At 39.1% G+C, this 24,837-nt stretch overlaps 1 protein-coding gene across 3 annotated transcripts; it reads left to right on the plus strand.

The window, feature by feature from the left end:
* The first annotated feature begins 127 nt into the window (after positions 1-127).
* Positions 128-23,962, plus strand: LOC308665869 (UPF0489 protein C5orf22 homolog). Of its 3 annotated transcripts, XM_081324182.1 has the most exons (9): positions 128-358; positions 1,283-1,428; positions 11,673-11,822; positions 13,439-13,895; positions 16,393-16,455; positions 17,113-17,234; positions 18,363-18,429; positions 19,662-19,801; positions 22,613-23,962. In XM_081324182.1, the coding sequence occupies exons 1-9, from the start codon at positions 233-235 to the stop codon at positions 22,767-22,769; spliced, it is 1,428 nt and encodes a 475-aa protein (XP_081180308.1). In that variant the 5' UTR covers positions 128-232; the 3' UTR covers positions 22,770-23,962. The 3 variants fall into 3 exon arrangements, with proteins under 3 accessions (XP_081180308.1, XP_081180309.1, XP_081180310.1); XM_081324184.1 differs by lacking the exon at positions 1,283-1,428 and having other exon boundaries at positions 251-358; XM_081324183.1 differs by lacking the exons at positions 17,113-17,234; positions 18,363-18,429.
* The last annotated feature ends 875 nt before the right edge of the window (positions 23,963-24,837 follow it).

Below are 24,837 nucleotides of genomic sequence, written 5' to 3' on the forward strand. Positions count from 1 at the left end.
CTAAAAATGGAATAATCGTTGCTCCCCTCCTCCTTTCCGTTCCCAGCATGCCTCCGTGTGTCACGTTTAGACGTGTCCCCCGTTCTCTTTGGAACACGGATCAGGGCTAGAATTCCGGTCTTAAGAACGTAGAGTTTCCCAGCATTCGATGCCTTCCTGCGCTGAAGATCTTTGCGTTCTATTTTAGAATCTTCGATGTCCCGAGCGTTCTGTGACCTATAAGCTGATCAAAATGAGTAGTGGCGGCGGCAGCAGCGGCCGTGGGAAGGAGCAGAGTGTTGGACACGAGAGTAGCGCGGGCAGCTCCCTCCGCACGTACCCGAAGTTGCCAGTTTGGGTGGTGGAAGATCATCATGATGTAAGTTAAATGCCGATCAGCAAATGGTTTCATTGCAGTTCGCTAATGCGCGGGGCGTTGTGAAATTGGGGAGCAGCTCCAAAGAATTCGTGGGACTGATTCTCATTGAGTATAGGCAGTTGAAGTTGGGAAACCTAAGACTTTGTGACCACTTGCACTTTATCATACACCAAGATGCTTTGATCACAAATCTTCTCTCTTAGCCCCACGTGGTTGCCCCCAGCCTAAGAATAAAAAAAAAGTAGCAATTTTTAAATATTTTTCTCTTTATGCTGAAATTACTAACTGGTAATCTTGGAAATCACGTCAGCTGATCTGTTATGGATGTAAACAGAGGTGTGTTAGGGGAACATATAATCACATTCCTCTTTAAAAGTATTTATAAAGCGATCAGGCTTCTACTAGGAAAGTCTGGTTTTCCCTGTATAGTTCAGTAGTTCACTTTTAGCCGCAATCTGGAATATTGAGGTTTTCTTTTAATCTAATTGGAGTTGAAGAAAGAAGCCCTTGCGTTTTTCTGCTTTAACATTGTTCTGAAACAGTTTTAACTTTACAGGCAGCAGCTCCATTTTTCTTCAGTGTAGTCTCTCATGACTATAGGTAGTTTTTAGGCCCTCTGTATTTCATGAATAGCACTTGAACTCAACAAGAGCCTGAGTATCTTTTAGTCAATTCGGAATACTTGCTACTGAGACTTAGGACTGTAGTATTAGTTAAGAGTGAATTGTATTGATCTTGGGTTTTATAATAGGGCATAAGAATTTTGCTGCAAAGATTATTGGGACAAAGCCAATTATTTCCAGCCATCCCTGCTTTCTAGCAACAGCCCCTCTTTCTGATGACATTCCCTACAAACCTGATGAATTATAAAGTTTATCCATAGTTTTTCTTGCACCCACAACATCTGCACTGGTGTCATTCCAGGTTCTTCCCTTCATTTACCGAGCTATTGGCTCAAAACATCTTCCTGTTAGCAACATCAGCTTTGTTCATTTGGACTCCCACCCAGATCTCCTTATTCCAGTGGACATGCCTGCAGATACTGTGTTCCACAAAGAAGCTCTGTTTAGGTATGATGGGTAAAATTTTACCTTAAGTGAGCATAGAATGGTTAGCTGTTGGGGAAAAGTTTTCTGTGTCTTGTTCTTGGAGTGCCCTGAAATTACACAGACATATGACCAAAAAAAAAAAACCTATTCAACTCACATTACACTATCAAATAAGTAACAAAGAAATTTGGGAGTGAAACGTTTACATTCTTTAAGCATTATAATTTTGTGTATATCTTTTACCTAAATGGCCAGACGGGGGCATCTGAAGCTCATGCAAAGAGTTCTACTCACCTAAGACATAGTAGTATACCTAAGACTTAGTATAGAACTAGCCGTCCTGGCCTTTATTTCTGAGAAGTCAGTTCTGTTGCTTATGTAGAACAACATGATGAAGTGTGTACATCATTTAAGAAGCAAGCCCCACAATTAAATGGGGTAGACCACAGACTGCCGACTGATAAGGTGGTCTTGGAACCTAACAACCGAAGAATAAACAGGAGCACTGAACACTGCAAGGCTTTTGCTACAGCTCCTGTAGTTTTATGTGCTAAGTACATCGGAATGCTCAAAGAACTGTGAGGTTTGCAAAATTATAAAAATGCTTTATGTTCTTCAGAAGTTGAACAGCAGTTTGCATATTAGCATACGATAGATACATGCAGCCTATCTATACATGTATAGAATGCTGAACAGGGACATTCAGAATTCAACATGTTATAGCAGGATCCTGTTGCTACATATTCCATAACTCAGTTCAGTTTTACATCTTACCTATCAAGTGCCATTTGAAAGGGTAAAACCTCCATCTTCATGCCCGGTGAGTAAAGCCAATTTATATTTGCTACAATGTTCTTTATTCATGTGCAGTTTAGTAGGTCTGATAGGGTGTATTGAAAGAAGTTTACAGTAGGCTATACTGTGAAGTTACTGGGTAAATAATAGTTTCTTCAGTGAACCTTAATTCTAGACTGCCAACCTCTTTTTTTTTTTAGAAAATTTTATTAAATATACATTTAAAAACAAAAGTGGACATGATTCAACTTCCCTAGCTACAACACTACTATTAGTATTATCTTATATTACAGAAAGAAATAACAAAAACCTAAAATATAGTCTATAACAGGACAGAGTATAGCAAACTGTACATATAACATCTGTCGTTTTTTCAGTAAACTCATTCAGTCCTCAGCATTACATTTACATATCTTTCAGTTATGTCCGTTATATAGATGCAAATAAGAAATCCTTACATTATCAACCAATTAAACAATGTTCATCTCAGCGATCCTCCTTAACTCTAACCAATTGTACAAATTTTGCCAAATTTCATAATACTCCGTTTCGTTCTTATTTTTGATCTCTAGGGTTAACCTGCCCATTTCAGCGCAGGATAAAATTTTATCTATTATTTCTTCTTCAGTGGGTGTTTCCTTTCTTTTCCATTTTTGGGCATATGCCAATCTTGTTGCGGTTAAGATATGTACTAATACCGGTAAGTAGAGAGATGCTTTACTGAGATTATCATTAATAATCCCTAATAAAAAATTTCTGGTTTTAAATCAATTTTTCGTCGTAATATTTCTTCCAACCAATGTTTTATCCGCTGCCAAAAATTTTGCGCTTCTGAACATTCCTACCACATATGATAGTAAGTCCCTGGAAGTCTTCTGCATTTCCAGCACATTGGTGAGATTTTTTTATCTATTTTTGCTAACCTTGTAGGGGGAAGATGCCATCAATAAAACATCTTGTACAAGTTCTCTTTGTAGGAGGTGGCTAGCGTTAACCTCCTATTTCTATCCCATAGTAATTGCCAATTATCTAAGTCAATATTATAACCAAAGTTTTTACTCCAGGTTAACATTGTTTCTTTTACCTGTTCTAACAAATCCTGTTCTAATAAATATTGGTATATTTTTTTATCATTCGATCTTCTGTTCCTAGAAGAATTTTATCTAATTGTGTATACTCTAATTTTATCCCTGGTTCTTTTTTGTCTTTTCTGTATCGTGACTGTATTTGTAAGTATGCCCACCATTCCAACTCTACACCATCTTCTGATAATCTTTTTCTTGTTTTCAGGTCTCCATTTTCATCTAAGAGATCTTTATATGTAATTACACTTCCTAGATTTATAAATTTGGGGTGCATAAAAATCTCTAATATAGATAGCCAATTGGGAATTTCTATATAGTTAAATTTTTTAATTTTTATTCACACATCTAATGGTGCTCATCTAATATGATGATTCTGAAAGTACTGATGAGCCCTATATTTTCCATTCCACATTATAGCATGCCACCCAATTTGCATGTCATGACCTTCTAATGCTAGTAATCTTCTGTTCCTTAAATGTATCCAATCCTTTATCCATACCGCTATTGCTGCTTGATAATATTTTTCCCAATCTGGGAGGCCGAGCCCTCCTCTTTCCTTTGCATCCTGTAATAATTTTAACTTGATTCTCAGTTTTCTACCTTGCCAGATAAATTTAGATGTAATTCTATTTAAATTTTCAAAAAAAATCCTTACCTAATTTAATTGGTACACATTGGAATAAAAAGAATAATTTGGGCAGTATATTCATCTTGATTGTCGCTATTCTTCCCATAAAAGAGAGCTGCAAGTTTTTCCATCTATCTAGGTCTACTATAATTTGGTCCATTAACTTATCATAATTTTCTCTTTTAAGTGTAGTACATCTTGCTGATAATTGAATCCCCAAGTACTTTACTCTTTTAGATGTCTGGATGTTAATTTTTTCTACTAGATCAGTTTCTTGTAAGTTGGACATATTTTTAACTAGCAGTTTAGTTTTTTCTTTGTTGATTTTTAATCCCGCAACTCCATAATTTTCCAGCACCTGAAATAATCTTGTTCCAGATTCTAAAGGGTCTTCCAGAATGAAAACTAAATCATCCACATAAGCCTGTAATTTAAATATCTCTTTTCTGATTTCTAATCCTTTAATCATCTTATCTTTTCGGATTATTCTTGTGAATACTTCTAAAGAAAGAATGAATAATAAAGGAGATAGTGGACAGTCTTGTCTCGTACCTTTTTGTATTTGAATGCTATTTGTTAATTCTCCATTTATGATTACTTTTGCCTCTTGCTTGGAATAGATTGCTTTAAACATATTTATAAAATTTTCTCCAAATTCCATCTGTTTAAGTTGAGTCAACATAAAATTCCATTTGACATTATCAAATGCTTTCTGAGCATCAACAAAAATTAGTGCCACTTGTTTTTCGCTATGAAATTCATAGTATTCTAAGATGTCTAGTATGATCCTGACGTTATGTCTGATTTGTCTTTTAGGCAAGAAGCCATTTTGGTCAGTATGGATAAATTCAGCTAAATGTTTTTTTTAATCTTTCTGCCATTATAGTCGTGAATATCTTGTAATCCGTGTTCAGTAAGGAAATGGGTCTATAATTTTTAATACAGGTCAAATCAGAGTTTTCTTTAGGGATTAGTGAGATGATTGCTTCTTTCCATGAGTTTGGAATTTTTGCTGTGTTTAGTACCTCATAAAATAAATCCAATAGGGTTGGGACCAAAAAGTTCTTGGAGGTTTTTATATATTTTGGACGGTAATCCATTAGGGCCAGGTGTTTTGTTACTTTTTTGTTTTTTAATAGCTTCCATAATTTCCTGGACTGTTATATCTTTGTTTAATATATTTTGAAATTCTTCTGAAATCTTCAATAGGTCTGCTTTCATAAGATATTGTGATATTCTTTCCTCAGTGATCATTTCCTCCTCTTTATAAAGATTTTTATAGAATTCATACGTCACCCATTTTTCCCCATCATTTTGATGTACTATCTCCCCTGCTTGATTACATAACTTGACCGGGTTGTACCCTTGCGGCCCCTGACCCGGTGCAGATCCCAGTGAGCTCCATGGTTCTCCGCAGAGCTCCGGGAGATGAAGCGTCGGAAACGGGGCCTAGAGAGCTGCTGGAGGTCCAGCCGATCCGAATCCGACCGATTGCGGTTAAGAACCTATATTAGGTCTTATCTCGCAGCGATGAGGGCGGCGAGGTGTAATTACTTCTCTACCCTCATCGCGTCCGCAGATAATCGCCCGGCCGCCCTGTTTAGGGTGACTCGCTCCCTTCTTAATCAGGAGGTGAGGGAGGATCCCTTGCAGGGTCGTGCCGAGGAATTTAGTCAACATCTGTCGGATAAAATCGCTCGGATTCGGACCGGTTTGGACTCCAGCTGGGCAGAGTCTGACGATCAGGACACGGGCGGTCTTGTCAATGTTATCTGGGAGGAGTTTGATTCTGTAACCCCTGATGAAGTGGACAGGATTATGGGGAGGCTGAGCTCCACCACATGTTTATTGGATCCGTGCCCTTCTTGGCTGGTTTATGCAGCTAGGGAGAGGACACGAGGCTGGCTCCAGGCGGTTATATCAGCTTCCTTGAGTGAGGGTAATTTCCCCACCGTCTTGAAGGAGGCGGTGGTGAGACCTCTCCTCAAGAAGCCTGCCTTGGACCCAGCTGTATTGAACAACTTTCGTCCAGTCTCCAACCTTCGCTTCTTTGCGAAGGTTGTTGAGAGTGTGGTGGCGCATCAGCTCCCTCTGGTCCTGGATGAAGCGGATTATTTGGACCCGTACCAATCGGGTTTCAGGCCCGGGTACAGCACGGAGACGGCATTGGTCGCTCTGGTGAATGATCTCTGGAGGGCTCGGGATAGGGGATATTCCTCTATCCTAGTCCTATTAGACCTCTCGGCGGCTTTCGATACCATCGACCATGGTATCTTGCTGCGGCGTCTCAGGGGATTGGGAGTGGGAGGCACAGTTCTTCAGTGGTTCTCCTCCTATCTCCTGGGACGCTCGCAGTCGGTGTTGGCAGGGGGGCAGAGATCGGCCCCTAGGTCTCTCGTTTGTGGAGTTCCTCAGGGGTCGGTTCTCTCGCCTCTCCTGTTCAACATCTACATGAAACCGCTGGGTGAGATCATTCGTGGTTTTGGAGTTGGGTATCATCAATACGCCGATGATACCCAACTTTTCATTTCGACCCCAAACCACCCCAGTGATGCCCTCGCTGTGATGTCCCGTTGCCTGGAGGCGGTTCGGGTCTGGATGGGGAGGAACAGACTTCAACTCAACCCTGACAAGACTGAGTGGCTGTACATTCCGGCATCCCGGGACATTCAAAATGTTCCATCGCTTTCTATGGGGGGTGAGCTCTTACCCCCCGTGGATAGGGCTCGCAACTTGGGAGTCCTCCTAGATTCACGACTTACCTTGGAAGATCATATAGTGGCCGTGACTAGGGGGGCTTTCGCCCAGGTTCGCCTGGTGCGCCAGTTGCGGCCCTATCTGGACCGGGATGCCCTGTGTACGGTCACTCATGCGCTCGTGACCTCTCGCCTAGACTAATGTAATGCTCTCTACATGGGGCTTCCCTTGAAGACCACTCGGAGGCTCCAACTGGTACAGAATGCGGCCGCGAGAGTTGTCTTGGGAGTTTCCCGGTACTCCCATGTTACACCTTTGCTCCGCGAGCTGCATTGGCTATCAGTTGTCTTCCGGGTGAGGTTCAAGGTCTTGGTTATGATCTTTAAGTCCTTACATGGCATGGGTCCGGGTTACCTCGAGGACCACCTGCTGCCGGCGTCAACTCCCCTCCGCCCTGTGCGTGCCCACAGAGAGGGCCTCCTCAGGGTGCCTCCGGTCAGGGAATGTCGACTGGTGGCCCCCACGGGGAGGGCCTTCTCTGTGGGTGCTCTGGCATTATGGAACCAACTGCCGGTTGAGCTCCGGATGGCATCAGACCTCCGATCCTTCCGCCGCGGGCTGAAGACCCACTTATTTGAATTAGCTGGTCTGGCCTGATGGGGGAATATGGGTTTTTAATTGGTTTTTTAGTATTTTATTATTGTTGTATTTTAATTGGGCACTGGTTTAATTTTCTTTTAACTTTTGTACCGCTATTTATATATGCCCTGTGAACCGCCCTGAGTCCCTCGGGAGAAGGGCGGTATAGAAATCAAATAAAACATAAAACATAAACATAAACATAATTTACTAATCCATCTATTATCTTTTTGTTTTTTCAATCTACAGGCCAGCCATCTCCCAGGTTTATTTGCCTGCTCAAAAATTTTTTGTCTAATACTTTTTATTTTTTGTGCCATTTCTCCCTTTTCTATAATATTCGATTTATCCTTATTTAAATCCAACTGTTGTTTTAAATCTCTACATTGTGGGGTTTTTTTGTAGTTCTAATTCTAATTTTTTATGTTCATTCTCTAAACTTTTTCAATATTGCCTTTTCTTTTTATATTCATTGACCATATACGCAATTGCAGTTCCTGTCATAACTGCTTTGGCCATATCCCATAAATTTTGAGTGCTAGTCTCCTCTTTCTTATTTATCTGGAAGAATGTCCGCATTTGTTCCTCTATCTTATGCTTAAATTCTGTTTGGTTTAGGATTGCCTTTTTAAGAGTCCACCTCCTTGTTGTTGTCTTCTGTTCAATGGGATTATGATCTGCCCAAGTATTAATATCTATTATTATATCATCAATATCTGAATTTAGTTCTTTCGTTGTCCAGACCATATCAATTCTAGACCACGATTGATGCCGCCCTGAATAGTATGTAAATTGCTTTTCATTCAAATTTCTCTCCCTCCAACTATCTTGAATATTTAATTCCTCCACCATTTTTAAAAAAGTACCAGGTAATATTCTCCTGGTTCGTTTCCTAACTTCCTCACTCTTATAATTTAATTCTCTGTCTATAATTGCATTAAAATTGCCAATTATACAAATGTTCTCATATTCCATATCAGCAATAACCTTATGCAGTTTCTTATAAAATTGTCTTTGTTTTTCACTGGGGTCATAAATTCCTACCAGGGCAACCTTTTTTTTATTCAGGGAAATTTCAATAATCAGTATTCTACCTTCCTCATCTCAATAGATTTGCTGGGATTCTTTCTTTAAGGTATATCACAATTCCTTCTTTCTTCTGCTGTGAAAGCGATACAAATTTAATTCCTAACTTAGAGTAGTTTAATAGATCCTGATCTTGAGTCTTTATATGTGTTTCTTGTAGAATTGTTATATCTAAATTTTTCTTACTGAGCTTATTCAAAATTACATTTCTCTTAGCTGGGGAGTTTAGTCCATTCACATTTAATGATAATACTGTTAATATTTCTATATTACTGCCTCTGTTTTGATCTTGTTGCCCTTGTCAGTCTATCTTCTTTAACTTCTTTGTATCTACTCTCATCATTGTTATCATGGTGCATTCTCATTTTTTCTCTTCTCTCTGTTTCCTGTTCTTTGTCTTGTGCTTCCCGTGTCTTTCTATTATATCTCTCTGCATTCTTCCTTTCTCTTAACTCTCTTTCTTCTAGTTCATCTTCATTGCCTAGATGCTGCTGGAAAAACTCTTCTGCTTTATCAATCAAATCTAACATATCTTTTTTCTTGCCAGGTCACCACAATCCCTTCCGGCATCAGCCACCTAAAATTAATATTTTGTCTTATTAATTTTAATGTAATATGTTGGTAGGGCCTTCTCAGATCTCTTACCCTACTAGGGACTTGTTTGAGGACAGTTAGTTGTTTACCTCTATATTCTATTGGGTCATCCCTTGTTCTGTGCAAAATCTCATCCCTAATTGACTTCTTCACAAATCTGATATGTACCTCCTTGGGTAAGTTATTTCTTCTCGCGTAATTTGTGTGGATTCTATATATTTTATCCATCTCATTTGCCATCTCATCTTTCCCTGTCCCTAGGGCCCTTGCTAGCAAGTCCGTCATCATTTCTGGGAGGTCCACCCTCTTCTCTTCCTTCATGTTTTGAAAACGTAAATAGTGGTCTGCTTTCTCAGTTTCAAGCAGTATGATGGTTTTTTCTAACTCTTTATTTGCTTGCAAAAGTTTTTCATTCATTTCATCTACTCTTCTTTCCTCATTCATTCTATCCTCCATTTCTAATAATTTCTGTTCATTTTTCAATATTTGCTGTTGGAAACATTCCAGTTTTCCGTCCATTGCTCCCATCCTCTCTAAGTTCTCCAGTATCATTCCTTACTTCACCTATTTCTCTTTTTAAATCCTCATGATTTCTCAACATAACCTCTTGCATGGATTGTAATATTGCTTGTATGTCTTTAAGTGAGCTTGCTCTCTCCCACGGCAACATCTCCTCTATAGATCTTTGCCCTGCTGGGCTTAATTCTGCTGATGAGGCTTGGGTCATCTGCCTTCTTCCAGTCCCAACTCTTGTGAGATTTGGGATGCTTGTCATCTTTCTAAATGACGTCAGCCAACCCTCCCACTTATACACAATCTTTGTCTTTCCCTCCACCACACCTAGGGAATTTATCGTTCTTCCAAGGTTATAATCACTAGTGCCTTATATCTTAACAATGCTACATTTTGTTGCTAACACAATAGCCAACCTATTACACCTATTACACTAAAACATAATAATCATTATTAATCAATTTCAAATGTCTATATTCCAAACAGTCCTAACTTTTCTATATAGAAACATGTAACAATAATATAACCATTAAATTACCTCAGTAATATAACCAATATTATTTAGTTCTTTAACAATAAAAACCAGATTTCACAGTCAGTCCAGTTATGAATATTATTATATAGAACAAGGGGACAAATAGATTTTCTCTCCCTCCTTAAACATTCAACTTTTTGTTCCTAATTAGTCTGCTCCAAATCAATCATACCATAGGTTATGTTCAGTTAATTCTTATTGGTCTAAATTCTCAACATAATTACCGTTTATCCCTTTTTGGTTTAGAAACTTTTTGAAACAAATAGTTCACTACTTAAGTTATGAGTATCACTCTTCCCTCCTTTGATGCTAATTGGTCGTTAGTTCTTCTTCAAGATGTCGGCTCTCTCAGCTCAGTCCGCGCTGTCACTCTTCACGTTTATTTTGGTTTTTTGTTAAACTTCTTCTTGGCTTTACTGCAAGAGCCAGAAAGAGAAACCACCCTGAGTCACCAGTCCTTACAGCCTGTGAGCCTGTTGCTTTAAGGTCAGAACTCTTTTCCCCCCTGTCTCCTTCTCGCCTTCTCCTGAAAGATTTCACCATCCGGAACACTTACAAGAGTTTGCTGAGTGTTTCTTATGCCAGGTTAGTTGAATCATTGTCCTGCTCACTCACCGCTATTTTTGACAGCTGTCATTTCTTCACGGCCGCCATAATGGGCCATCTCCCTCACCCAGCTTTCTCCTAGGCTTTCCTGCTTTCTGCAGCTCGAACCCCCATCCTGAGCTGCTCAGCTGGGCGCCTCTGTTTCTAATCTCCCTCCAAGAGATCTGGGGCTTTTAAAACACCCACCTGGAACAGAGAAACAGCTGTGAGATCGGCACGCTTATTCGGAGCGGCTTCTCAACACAGCCATTCCGTTTGACAGCTGACTCCGCCTCCCGACTGCCAACCTTTCATCTGCATGCTGTAGGACAATAAAATCACTTCATGTACTTGACATTCTTATTGCTATCTCCACTGTTCCTATGCATTTACACACTGTTCCTATGCATTTTAATAGGATATTAACTCTAAAATTTAAATGCGGACTGTGCCAAATAGCTCAGAGTTGCATGTGGGAAATTTGCTAGAAAAATCAGTGGAAACAAACTCAAATATCTAAACCTATGCAATATCTCGCAATATAGTGAATCTTAATTTCCTGGATTCAGAACATAAGTTATGTTGTTAGAAATTGGATCTTCTATGTGTACGTGTTTTATAGTTTATTTAACTATTAGAGGAAAAAACCCAATAAAGTTGGTAATTGATTGGGGGTACCAAATGGTTTCTACAAGCTGAGGCTATAAATAACAATTTTGCTATTGCCTTTTTCCTGTTATATATTTATATACTATTATGTGTCATAAGTCATGCTGATCATTAAGCAAGGTTAGAACTCAGGTTAAAACTTCAAATCTAGGTCATAAGTACCTTTTGGGGATCTGTTTTAACTTTGAATAGTCACTAAAAGATCTTTCATGAGTCAAAGACTACCTTTGTACTGTTTTGCATTTTTAAAAGATATCTTAAAACACTATACTTCCCTGATTTTGTATCTAACAAAAGCACTCTAATATTTCTTAGGAGGGTTTATTTTTGTATGGGCCAGTATGTTGCCAATACTGGGTGTGTGTGTTTTTAAATTATGTCATCTGTACCCAAGTTTCTCAGACATTTCAGCCCATATTTACCCCATGTTCTTTTACAGTGAACTAAGCATTGAAAACTGGATTATGCCTGCTGTTTATGCTGGTCATTTTTCACAAGTAATATGGCTACATCCAGATTGGGCTCAGCAAATAGAGGAAGGAACGCATCATTTTTTGGTGGGCAAAGATACCTCTACTACTACAATAAGGTAACTTAGGGAATATGTTTCTTGCAGCATTCAAAGAGTTTGTTTTTGGATGTGTGTTTAACTGAGTTAGAATAGGTTTTTATTATTTATTAAATTTATATGCCACCCAACTCTTTCACATGAGAATTCCTAATAAACTTCAGAAAGTGTATATGGGTTATTCAGTCTTCTAATAGCCGTTAATAAGACCCATAGTCAGGATTATAGCAATTGCAATCCAAAACATTCTTCACCCATCCACAGCTTATTATATTGTGCTGTCCTGGCCTGTTTCTCCTGTGCTGTTTTTATTCTTTCCAGTCCTGTGGAATATTAAAAAGAAATTATGTAAAATGGACAGCAAGATAACTATGTGAATGAGAGCAAGTTTGATGTGGCAGGATAAGTTGGTGAAAGAATAAGTTCAAAAGTCAACCAGATTTGGCCAAGAGATGCAAGATAAAAATATACTGCTCAAAAAAATAAAGGGAACACAAGATAAGACATCCTACTATTAAATACAGTACATTGTGTTGTTTAAGTGTTCCCTTTATTTTTTTGAGCAGTATATTTCCAGAATAACCTTCCAGAGCATCTCTATGGAAAAGGCATTTGAACACCAATTCCAAACATTTCTGATTTTTCCATTCTAAACTTCCTCTCCGCCTTCCTTCTGATCATGTCACTTAGAGCAGCAGTCACTCACATTTCTGGTTTTGTGGACTGGCGGAGGTGGGTGGGGAAGAGGGGATGGTTCCAGCCTGTGCAAATAGTGTACATGCAAGCTTGCATGGACATCTCCATTTGCACAAATGGAGGATATGCACGTCACTCGCCTAAATGGAGCTTCGTGCACAAGCACCCGCTGCTCATCCACCGCTTGCACAGCCCAGTTCCGAACAGGCCTTATGCTTCGTGTGTGTGTGTGTGTGTGTGTGTGTGTGTGTGTGTGTGTGGGAAGAGCAGACACATACATAAAAGCGAGACCTAAATAAACTTTTGCACACCTATATGGACAATACATATGCTTAGATACTATTTTTTTTGTGGTTCTGTCTCTACGTAGAGTGACTATTGTGACTCCATGAAAAAACAACACATTCATATTTAACACGTTACTTCTTTATGGGGAAGAAAATAAAGACGTTTCATAGGAATACTGTATAGCTAGTAAGAGAGTTAGAATTTCAGGACATCACAACTTATTGCTATAATGGGCAGGCTCCATTATGGCCATAATTCAAGGACTATCCGTATAGCATTCTTAAGAAAGCTTTTAAAAAATACAACTTCTGAGAGCCTTGGGGATATGGTAACAATACGCTAATTTTGAGTAGGACCAAACTTTTTTTCTTGTTTTGAGGGTGGTTTTTGTTTTCTTTTAAAAGGAAAATGTTACAGCAGTCTTAGTCTTACAAAGACTTAGCCCATCAATTTAATGCTTTATGCAATTTTATGCTTTATGTTTTGAGGGGGGGAAAGTGCATAATAATTTTGCTTGCGGGAGGAGCTGATAGTTATGGAGGTCTATCTGGCCATGAGTTGCTCATTCCTCTGTGTGTGTGTGTGTGTGTGTGTGTGTGTGTGTGTATTGATAGGAATAAGTTAACAATAACAATAAGCATTTATTGTTCTAGGGTTACAAGCACAGATGCTTACTTCCTTTCTGATGGTCTCTATGTCCCCGCTGATCAGCTGGAGAACCAAAAATCTTTACATCTGAGTGTGTGTCTTGTGAATCCCTCCAAAGCTTCTGGTGATTGGGAAGGCAACCAATCTGCACATTCCACCAAGAAGTGCAAATTAAGTGTGGATGACGCAGGGGATGCCTCTTCATCCAAAGACTCTGCTGACCCGACCCACAGTTGCACAGTCAGACTGTCTGAGGGCTTTGAAAAGAGTATCTCTGGGCATGAGAAGCCGAGCAATTTCCAGGTTCCCTCTGCATCTGGTTCCACAGGAAAACACCAGCATCAGATGACAGAACTTGTCCAAGACATTCTCCAAGTCCTTCAGAAGGGCACTGCTTATGTTTTAGACATTGACTTGGACTTCTTTTCAGTTAAGAATCCTTTCAAAGAAATATACACACAGGTAACTATCCCGTTGCAACACCCGTCTTGCTCATCTGTTCTTTTTAAAGAAGACCTATTTCAAAAGCTATTTTCCCCTCCCTTCTTAGTGTGACATTTAGTTCACAATCTTTTCTACTGCTTTTCCTACTCAACATTTCCTATTTGCCCAAAGCAGTCTACAAGGCAGTGTTAAAGCCAAACTTCAAAACAAGAAGCAGTGAAAGAACTGAAAAAAATAATAATACAATACAATAATACAATCAAACTCAGTTAAAATAGCAGAATGGGAAAAAAATCTAGCACTTATAATACAACTTCTTTCAAATGTGTTCCCAACAGCTCAGGCATTTTTCTCTATGGTGAGTTTACTGGCATATATATAAAATTCAAACCAGAAATGTTCCAAAATGGCTATATTTTATCAATCAAGTGTTTTTCTTAATAAATTACATGACTGTCTTTACACCTTAGGACTAAAATTTGCCACAAGACTTGCAGTATGAAAGCTCTTAGAGTAACAGTCTCCTAGGCTTATTTCATTCCTTACTACTACTCCCAAGAGTCAGTGTGTATCCACCAACTATCCTTGGCCCTTTTACAGTGGTTTCTAATTATTCCTTTCTACTTTAAAGGGATTTCCCTTTTTTGCTGTTGTTGTCTTTTGACTGAAGTTGACTCAAGCCTCTTGACATCTCTCGCATTTACGTAGTAGTGATAAACTCAGCACTCATTTGAAGACTTCAGCTTGTTATTTGAAGTTAGTGTATAACAACCCTACAATCTGGAACCCTAACATAGCTCCTCTGAGTACTGGGAGTATGTGAAATTCTTTGTCCTCAAAATCTATTGTAGAAAATCTGAACTGCTTGCAGAAAACATCACTGTTGCTGGTGTGTGTCTGTTATAAACTTTCTTTGCTGTTCTGAATATTAGAAATTTGATTGCCTCTAGGGGGAGTAGGCTGAATGTCCCATCAAACCACCAGCATCAGCAACCAGGACCACGGTCCCAGCATTGATTCTTCTTATAGAATGTCATAAAAGTCTTAAGTGTTATTGCAATTGCTATCAGAAATCATGTTTGATGGATTGTGAGAAGGAAAAAAAGGCACTGATTTGGGCTCAACCAAAAGCCTAGATTATTCCATATTATTGTTGCTTACCTGAGTACGAAAGTATTTCCAGGGCACATGACATAGTGCTGCACAACTGCTCATTTGAATGTCTGTCTGGTGTTTGTACTGAATTGCCTGCTGCTTCCCACACTGCCCTCTGCCTCCTCCCTTAATGTGCAGCAGTAATGATTCCTCATCCAATAGTCCAGATATAAGTGACAGGTAGATAATAATCCTTGAATTCAGTTGCCTCTGCCTGGATCACTGATGTACATGTAAGGCTATACTGTATGAACTGAGAAGCCAATGTAACACTGGCATTAGAAAACGATTAACAGCTATAGCATTTAGACTTATATACCACTTCATAGTGCTTTACAGCCCTCTCTAAGTGGTTAACTGAGTCAGCATATTGCTCCCAACAACCTTGAGTCCTCATGGAAGGATGGAAGGCGGAGTCCTTGAGCTGGTCAGGATCGAGCTCTGGCAGTCGGCAGAGTTAACCTGCAACGCTGCATTCTAACCACTGCGCTACCACACATACTCATTAAATCAGCTTTATGGGGAGGAATTTCCCTCTGTGGCTTATGATTTCAATAGATTGTTTATTAAAGATACTTGCTGTAATTAGCTTAGCAGTATTCCCATTGAATAGGAGATATCTGTAGCGTAATTCAAGGTGCTGGTTATCATGACTTGGGACCTGATTAGGGAACAACTAAGTATCTCCCTGCTCAAGATACTTGTAGAGCAGGGTTGTCAAACTGGCAGCCTATCAGCCGGATGCGTCACGCACATGCCACTCCCACCCGGGCTCCACAAAAGCAAAAAAGTCACAGTACATCACAATATATCACATTACACAATCGAGTTTGACACCCACGTTTTAGAGAGTTCTTGCTACCCACAAGGATAGGACATTCAGAGGGAAGCATTTCCAACAGAACCTCTCCTCGCACTAGATATAAGGATGGTGAATAGGTTATTCTATTGTTGCACTGTTGTACTGTTTGCTGTGTGATTTTAGTGGCACTGTTCCAAGATACTGCTATACACTGCTTAGAGTCATATGACTGAAGTAGCTTAAAAGCATTCAAAATAAAAATCTGCTGGATTTGGCTGGATAAAGCAAATTTTAAAATGCAGTAACTGAATTCTATGTGGAAATTTTTAAGTCTGTATATGGAAAAATCCAGAATAACCGTGATCTTGGTTTTGACACAGAAAATAGAGAAAACGTCTAATAAAAACAAAGTATATATTTGACGATGCAGTTTTCCTTTTGTAGGCAGTAGGGGCGATTTCCTGTGAACTGTGTTTACGACTATAAATGCTGTTTTTATTAATGACATATAACTGCAATATGCTATGAATAACTTTTTTCATTTATTTATTTATACAGGAAGAATACAAACTCTTACAAGAATTGTACAGTTTTAAGAAGCCTAAAAGCAATTTATCAGAGGTAGGATGCTTGTAATTCTCGGTAGAGAATGGCGGTGGGGTTTTGTCAAAATTGCTTATCTCAAGAAGAATATAAGCTGTTTGAAAGAGAAGTGATCAGTATGGCAGTAATGGACAAAGGGATGCCTTCTTGTTAGTGCTTTCAATAAGATTCTCAGAATGTACTCAGGAGCATGACTAGAACCCATCTCCACTTCCTTAAAGCAGCCGGTAATCCCAGGACATCACTATTTTAAAGAATGGCCGCTAATACTATATTCACCTCAAAGCAGATTTTCTGGAGTTGATTCAGAAGGATTTTGGAGCGGCATGGTGGCCTAGAGGTGAAGACACTCAACTCTCACTCGGAAGGATGAGAGTTCAATTCTAGGCAGCGGCAGATGTTTCTCTATCAAGGATGCAGAGAGAGAATATGTGCTGAGAACTCTGCATAGGCATCAGGAAAGGTATCCAGCCAGTAAATGCTCAGTTCCATTCACTTGCCCCGACTCCACCTCAAAACAAAGGGATTCAAGGGTTGGAAAAAGAAAAAAAAATCAGAAGGTTTATGCAGTGCCTATATCTATAACAGCAAAAATATAACCACATTTCCTCAGCTGCATAGCTGGCCTTCTGGCTTCATACAATTGCTTAGATCTTCCTGTTTTTATATTTGAAGGACGAGTTGGTTGACTGTGTAGAGAATCGCACACACCAGCTAGAAGATCTAGAAGCAGCTTTTGCTGATTTATGTGATGATGACACTGAAGAAAACCTGAAAAGATGGGCTGCAAATCCTGGGTATTGTAATTGAACCATATTCTTGACAGCAAGGCTACCATGAGCTAGACTTTTAAGGAGATGATGCTGGAAGATATACAGACTGAAAGGCATTACCTTTCTGTGAACTCAAGTTATTTTTGGAGGGAGAACACACTTCATGAATTCTTGCTAGAATTTTTCATAACTCCATACAAGACATACTTTTTTCATATCATATCATCATGCATCAAACTTTGCTTATACCACAATGAATCTTTCAAAATATTGGTTATTTCCATATTTGTAGTGCAATATTAGGGGCAGCGCAATGGTGAATAGAATGTAAAGGATATATGTTTATAATGTATGTGTTTACTTGTGGTTTTTATTTGTGTGTGGTGTGCACTGTAGACAGCACTTAATTTCGTTGTGGGATACGCAATAACAATAAAGATTATTCTATTCTGTTCTGTTCTGTTCTATTCTATTCTATTCTATTCTATTCTATTCTATTCTATTCTATTCTATTCTATTCTATTCTATTCTATTCTATTCTATTCAATCTCTGCTCCTTTCAGCCAGGCTTAGTGCCATGTAAGTTTCCAAATAGTTGTCACTGTAACAAGGTATGAATAATGAAAGAGAGAAATTAAGTACACACAGATAAGTCTGTCTAATGTTACAGCCTGTCCAGAGAATCTTTGAAGCGGAAAATATTTACCTGAGTTTTTAAAAGCCACTAATTACCAGACTGTTATAAGCTGTTAGAAATAGGACAGATATCACCACCAACACCAAAACCCACACTTCCTCAAAAAATACATTTCTTTTTAGTAGAATATATATATAAATACTGATGCTAGGCTCTACAATTTATCCATATTTATGAATAAATTAGGCCTAGCTATAATTTCCCAGCAACTTAACTTGGTAATATATGATACCTTAAGAGAATAGTGCTTCATCCTGGTGCTAAGTTCTATTTTTTTTTTCCTCTGGAAGAATTCTGCAGTTGTCATTTTAATGTTGTCAAACTTTGAAAATAGAAAGTTTTACAATTTGTAGAATGAAGTATTATATATCATAGTTTCTCCAGCTTGTTTGGAGTGTGCCTAGAATATTTGCTCTTTATATTAATTGCACAATTTGTATTTTAATTCATTGTAGAATGAAACCCTTAGTTCCACTTGTGCATAATTTGAAAGATCGAATGGGAACTCCAGATTATGAGATGGTAAAGCTATTATTTTTTTTTATTATTGTTAGACCATGATATTGTCATGTAGATATTGACCCTCAGATATTAGTTGCGTTATATAACCTGTGCTTATCATAACAAGATTAACTTCTCTCTTCCCTTGAATTCATCCAGCTGCACGATTAGAAGTGGAAATTAAGTCAACCATAATTTAATGTTGCTCTTAAAATTTGCAATTTTGAAACAATTATGATTTGTTTCAAAGAACTCAAGTTCATAAACCAAGGTCTAAAGTTGGCTTAATTTTGGCAAGTACTTATTTCTGAAGCAAAACATTTTTAAAGCAAGCACAGTAAGGATTTGTTCCGGACTGCTTTTGGTGTTTTGTTTTGTTTTGTTTGCTTGTTTTATCTTTCTGTTATTTTTTCTATCTACCTTTTTTATTATTGCAGGTAGAAGTCGACTTGTGGCCACAATTGAGCCCAAAATTTGTGTTAAGTGAATCTGGCCTTCCCATTGACTTTGCTTGTCAAAAGTTTGCAAAAGTTGGTCACATGACCCTGGAAATCTGCAACCGTCATAAATATGAATTAATTGCCAACTGTCTGAATTTTTGATCACTTGACCATGGGGATGTTGCAACGATCATAAGTGTGACAAATGGCTATAAGTCACTTTTTTCAGTATTGTAACTTCGAACAGTCATTAAATGAACTGTTGTAAGTTGAGGACTTCCTGTATTGCTCTGTTTTGTCAGAAGACAAGACACTATCAATTTTGTGTGTTTTATTTGACTGAAACCAAAAAATCTTGGAACATTCCAATGTGTCATTCATTTGTTCTGAGATCTGATCAGAAGGTTGAAAGGAGGAATGTAAGAGGAAATGACCAAGTTCTTTTCCATCAAGGTACAATATAAACATGGCTCATTATAACATTAAATATATCTAACTTACATGATTTTAGGCCTTATATTGAAATATGTCACATATTCTTGACCAAATTAGCATTCTTCAGTCGTTTCCAAATTGGCACTCTGCAGATGTGACATCAACATTTCTAATCGTTCTGGCTGGAGATCCTTGAGAAATCAGATCTTAATCACAAGAGAAAGTAAGGGAGGAAAAGATGGATTTAATATCATCTGACGATGTAACATCTTTTCTCTTATCACCTACAGGGTATACTGAGTTTGCTTTTTAATTTGCTTGGAGAGGGAGTTCTTGAGCAATTCAGTAATAAACAAATGTGTGTCGTTTATTTCTCAGGTTCATCAGGCTGGCCTTACATGTGATTACTCAGAAATACCTCATCATGTTAGCACCGAAGGAGAGATAGAGAGTTTTGTACAGTCAATACAACATCTCTTGGGAAGCTTACCAAAACCAACACTTGTGACCATAGCCCGGTAAGTTTAATATTTTAAAATATATTTTTTATTAAAATCTTTTTTAAAAGGAGATTAAAAAAACTAAGACAAACTATTGTGTTTTCCTGAAAGTAAGTCCTCCCCTGAAAATAAGCCCCAGCTTGATTTTCAGGGGTGGGCCTAATATAAACCCTCCCCCGAAAGTAAACCCAACCTAAGAGCCTGCGCAGAGGCTGTCAGTGCCTCTGCGACAAAGCGAAGCTGGTGGGGAAGGGGGGAATCTGACCCACGTGCCCCGCTAACCTACAGTATACTTTAGCGCCACCTCTCACACAGCCTGGTTTGTTCCGTGGCCCGTTTTGGCTGGCCATGGCTTTTTGCCGCATCGTACGATGCGCCCCATGCCGCTGCCATGAGGCTTGGCGGATTCCCCCCATCTGACCCACACGAGGCCATAGCCTGGCGTATGGTAACCCTAACCCCCCACTCCCTCCCAACCCTAACTGGAGATGGGAAGCCCTGGGGGGAAAATGGGAAAAGTTGGGTGGGGCAAAAAACATTTTTTCACGTTTGTTTCCAAAGCAGTTGCCATGCCCAGGCCAGTCCCTACAGCCCAGAGATGGCAGTGCCGGGCAGCGGCTGGAAGGGGTGGCAGGAAGGGCACTGAGGTAGGGGTGGCCAGGCCAACGGTCCTCTAGCTGGAATGGGGAGCCTTTGCCCTGGGGAGCTGGGGAGGCCACCTTCCTGGCCCAGCCGGGTCCGCTTCAGAGGTGAGGGGGGAGGCGGCAGCCCAGAACCAAAGTGGCAGGTGGAAGTGCCGGAGGCTCGGGGAAGGAGGGTGCTGAAGTGAGCGGGCGCCTTGCCGTCAGCGCCCATGCCGGCTGCCCCTTCCACGCCAGAGCCATAATGCCATCATGTTTACCATAAGTGCCAATCGATATCAGCCTTCCCTCCGGCGGGCCTGGGCAGCCACTGGACAGAGCCAGGCCCGTTTCAGCATCTTGCCACCTGCTTTGCAGCTTTGTCACGGTTCTCTGCTGCTGTGGAGCTGGAGAGCTTGCCACACCACTACCCAGATGCCCTCACTTCCCCCAGGAATTACATGTCTTTGTATATCTGACTTCCAGCCCTGCCCCGTTTCTCCTTCACGCTCTTCGCCTGCAGGGAAACAAAAGAAGTTTGTGGGGGGGGAAGAAAAGGTCAATCAATTCCAACTTCGGAAGATCTTTTTTTTCCCCACGAGAAGTTGGAATTGATTGATTGACCATTATTTTCCCCCCACAAACCTCTTTTTTCTGTAATCTATCTTATCTAATCATTAAATCACAAGTTCATATTTTTATACAAAGAGTCCATAGGAGGCTTCTAAGTCACCAATAAACGTAGATAGTGTCTTTTATCTAGTCAAGCAAGTTAATTTATTCATCTCTGTGAATTTCACCAACCGTTCCTCCATAGTGAGTAGAGTCGAAATCTTTCCACCTCTGTGCATATAATAATCTCATCACAGTAATCATATATTACTGTGGCCTTCATTCTAACTTCTGGTAAGTTTAACTGTGAGTGTATCTTCAATGCAGCTTGATAGGCTGAACATTGTCTCACCCGAAATGCTTCTCCAAGCTTAGTAACCTAGTTCATATTTTACGCTAAGCCTTAATTAGCTTTGCTTTCGCTTTGAGTGATGCTCACAGTTGTATGCTGCAGTTACCACTATAGTTAGTTCAGTATTCTGATTTAACGCACTGTGGTTTAATCCTGATTTAATGTATTATGAACTTAGTGGTTCAAAAGGTGTAGATGTTGCAGATACAAAGGTAGGAGAGGAAATAGCATTTCCGTTACTCCTAAATAAAACTAGTCAGAGAATCAAGCATGACTTTTAAGGAGCGATGGCATCTGTAGGTCCCATAATATATATATATATTTTTCATAGAGAAAAGGGAGAGAATTTTTTTTAATAGAGAAAAAAAGAGACATTTATAGAACAGGAAAAAATCACATCTAAATGCATGGTGCTTGTTGTTCTTGACCTCTTGGAATTTTGCAGGTAGGTTTCTTAAGGTTAACTAATTATTCCAGGTAGCCTTTCAAACAATTAGCAAATGGAGATGAATGAAATGTTCAGGCTTAGAAATGAACGTTAATGAGAGATGTTCAAATAAGCATGCAGGGGATGATGTTAAAGAGTTTCCTCTTTGCAGTTCTTGCCGAGCTACTAATTACTCTGCTACCTGAGTTGTCTGGATATTAATGCTTTCAGCTTTCAATTCTTGGGTAATGTCAGGCTGAGAAACTTTAGCACAGTCTCCAATGATGTGGAAACCAAGTGCTGTGATTTAACCATAGTATAGCCAGACAAACTGACTGGATAAGCAACAAACCTGCTGGTTAAAATGCTATTTTGACCACGAAAGAAAATGATAGCAATTATTTGAAGTGTTTCATTATTTCACTCCTGTTTCTAGTAAGGTGCTAAGATATCACTTCCATCCTTGTAGTGCCTGGCTGAAATCTCGGGAACTCCAGCTAACCAGTTGTATGTTTCCGGAAGCGGAAACATCTAGCATTTCCATTTTCGACCGGGGCATCCTGAGATTGTTTGAAAACTTGTCTAAGCTTCCCCACTGAGAAGATCCATGGGACAGAGGGTGGGGTTTTACTTTTTTTTAATCATTGCAGGCTAAGCTTTGTGGGAGAATAAGGAACATTTGCGTAAAAGCTGGTACTGCAAAATGAAGGGGGGGGAGGGGAAATAAGAAGGATGAAGCTGTCTGTACCTTTGAAGAACAGCAGGAAACATTGTTCTTTCGAAATAAACTTAAAAGTGTTAAATGTTGGTGTTCCCAGATCCAGCTTGGATGACTACTGTCCTGCAGAGCAAGTTGAGTTCATACAAGAGAAGGTCTTGAATGTACTTCATTCGGTATATGGCACCTTGGATATTCATTTGGAATACCTGGAAAATGCACGTTCCACCGAAACGGAATTTGCATCTACGGCGTGATCAACATGACTGTACTTTATGGATGTAAAAAAAAAGGGGGGGGGGGAGAAGATTGATACTACGAAAGTATTGTGCTTTGCTTTCTCTGGAGTGGTAATTCTTAAAAGAAGTATTTTATGAAGCTGGATTCATAGCACTTATTGATGATACTTGCGATCCCAACCCATTTCTCTTTTTTTTTAATTGAATTGTTTTTCTGCTATTGCTTTGTAGATTACTTCTCCATATTCCTTTGCTTAAGAATGTGATGCAGAACTTTGGACATGGAAAAGCTAGCAGAGAAAATTAATTTCCCTTCTGTTTGTATCTTGTTGCCATAAGCCAAAAAACCCCACAACTCTGTCAGATACTAAAACTGTATGTTTTAGGAATACATACATACACACACACACACACACACACACACACACACACACACATATATATATATATATATATTGTTCAAATTAAAATGATTTCAAGTTGAAAGTATCTATCTTAAGGGTGAAGCACACCTGCCCCAAATGTGAGGCAAGATTGTCTCAAGTATTTTGAAGGTGTTTTTGTCTCAAAGCAGGATATTTTGCACTTGAACTAAAATGGTTCCAAGCTTTTGGAATGCCCGACACTGGAAATGGTTCTTTTGCACTTGAAATGGGCATTACAAACTCATTACAAGAGTTTCAGGTTCAGAACCGATAATGCATTTTCAAATACTGTATGTACTTTTTTTTTACTTCTAGACTATGCTACTTTTGGTGAGAGTAAGGGTCTTGGTCTCATCATCCATTGCCTTACAAATCTTAGGTTAATGATTCTCAAATTGTATTAAAGAGAGAGAACATAATTGTCAAGCTTATAATAATTTATTAAATTTATAAGCTGCCCAACTCCCATTACACTCATATGTGACCTCTGAATGAAATGGTACAGAATTTAAAGCATGCCACAATTTAATTGTGCATGTGGTAAGCCATGATCCTTATCTACCTCCTTAGAAAGAGGTAGGAGGGACTCAGAGAATAGTAGGTGGAGGTAAGGCCAGAAGTCTAAACACTGTCCTCAACCGGAACTTTCAGAGTACAAGTGAAACAAAGGCAGAAGATACAACCTGTTGTTTAGATTTAATTCCCTTTTGCTTTTCTTCTTTTGTGCTTTCAACATCTGCTCTATAAGATGTCTCACTCCTCTAGGACAAGTGTGAGGAGATCAGGGGTCAGGAGATACCTTTTTTTGGAAATTAAAGAGAATTGGACCTAATTAGACATGTAATTGAAAGCATTCCTATCCTTGGCTTGAGACTATGAAGATCCATGGTTTAATCCCCAGAAGCTGTGAATGGTCCAACACTGGAAGTTTTTAAGAAGAGACTGGACAGCGATTTGTCTGAAATGGTATAGGGTTTCCTGCCTGAGCAGGGGGTTGGACTAGATGATCTCCAAGGTCCCTTCCAACTTCTTATTTTTTTTATTCTTATTATTATTATTATTATTATTATTATTATTATTATTATTATTATTATTATATAACTTTTATTCATAAAACATGAAACTCAGTCAACTGAACACTCAAATTGACTGGCACTAATGGTTGACACGGGTTGCTGCCAGCATCCTAGGTATCAACCAGGTATCTCCTTAAAATGTAAGATGTTCCAAGTAGCGCCGTTTTTTGTAGCTTTGTTGGAGTTATTGCAGGAAGCTGCAATTTCTTGATGTATTTTGCAGGTTTTGGACATAGTTCCCAGTGCCCCGATGACAATGGGTATCACTGTTACACGTTTCATCCATAATCGCACAGTTTCAATGTCCAGGTTGTTGTTGTTGTTGTTATTTCTGCTAATGTCTAGTGATTAGTGTTGAATCAGCATCAGCATACCTTATAATTTACCATTTAAGTGAAATATTGTTACTAGAGAAAAATCTAGCCAGACTGTCACCTTCTGCTAAAATTACTATTCCGTACACTTTAAAAAAAAAGAAATCTGGTAGATATTGTTTTGCTCAGTTGTGCTAAAAAGCTCTAACAGCTGTTTGAAAGTTTCAGGCAGTGAGAATTTTCTTAGCTGTCTGTTAAAGATTCTGGTATA

The sequence above is a fragment of the Vipera berus genome (genome assembly GCF_964194415.1).
Source record: "Vipera berus genome assembly, chromosome: 3".
NCBI classification, from domain to species: Eukaryota; Metazoa; Chordata; class Lepidosauria; order Squamata; family Viperidae; genus Vipera; species Vipera berus.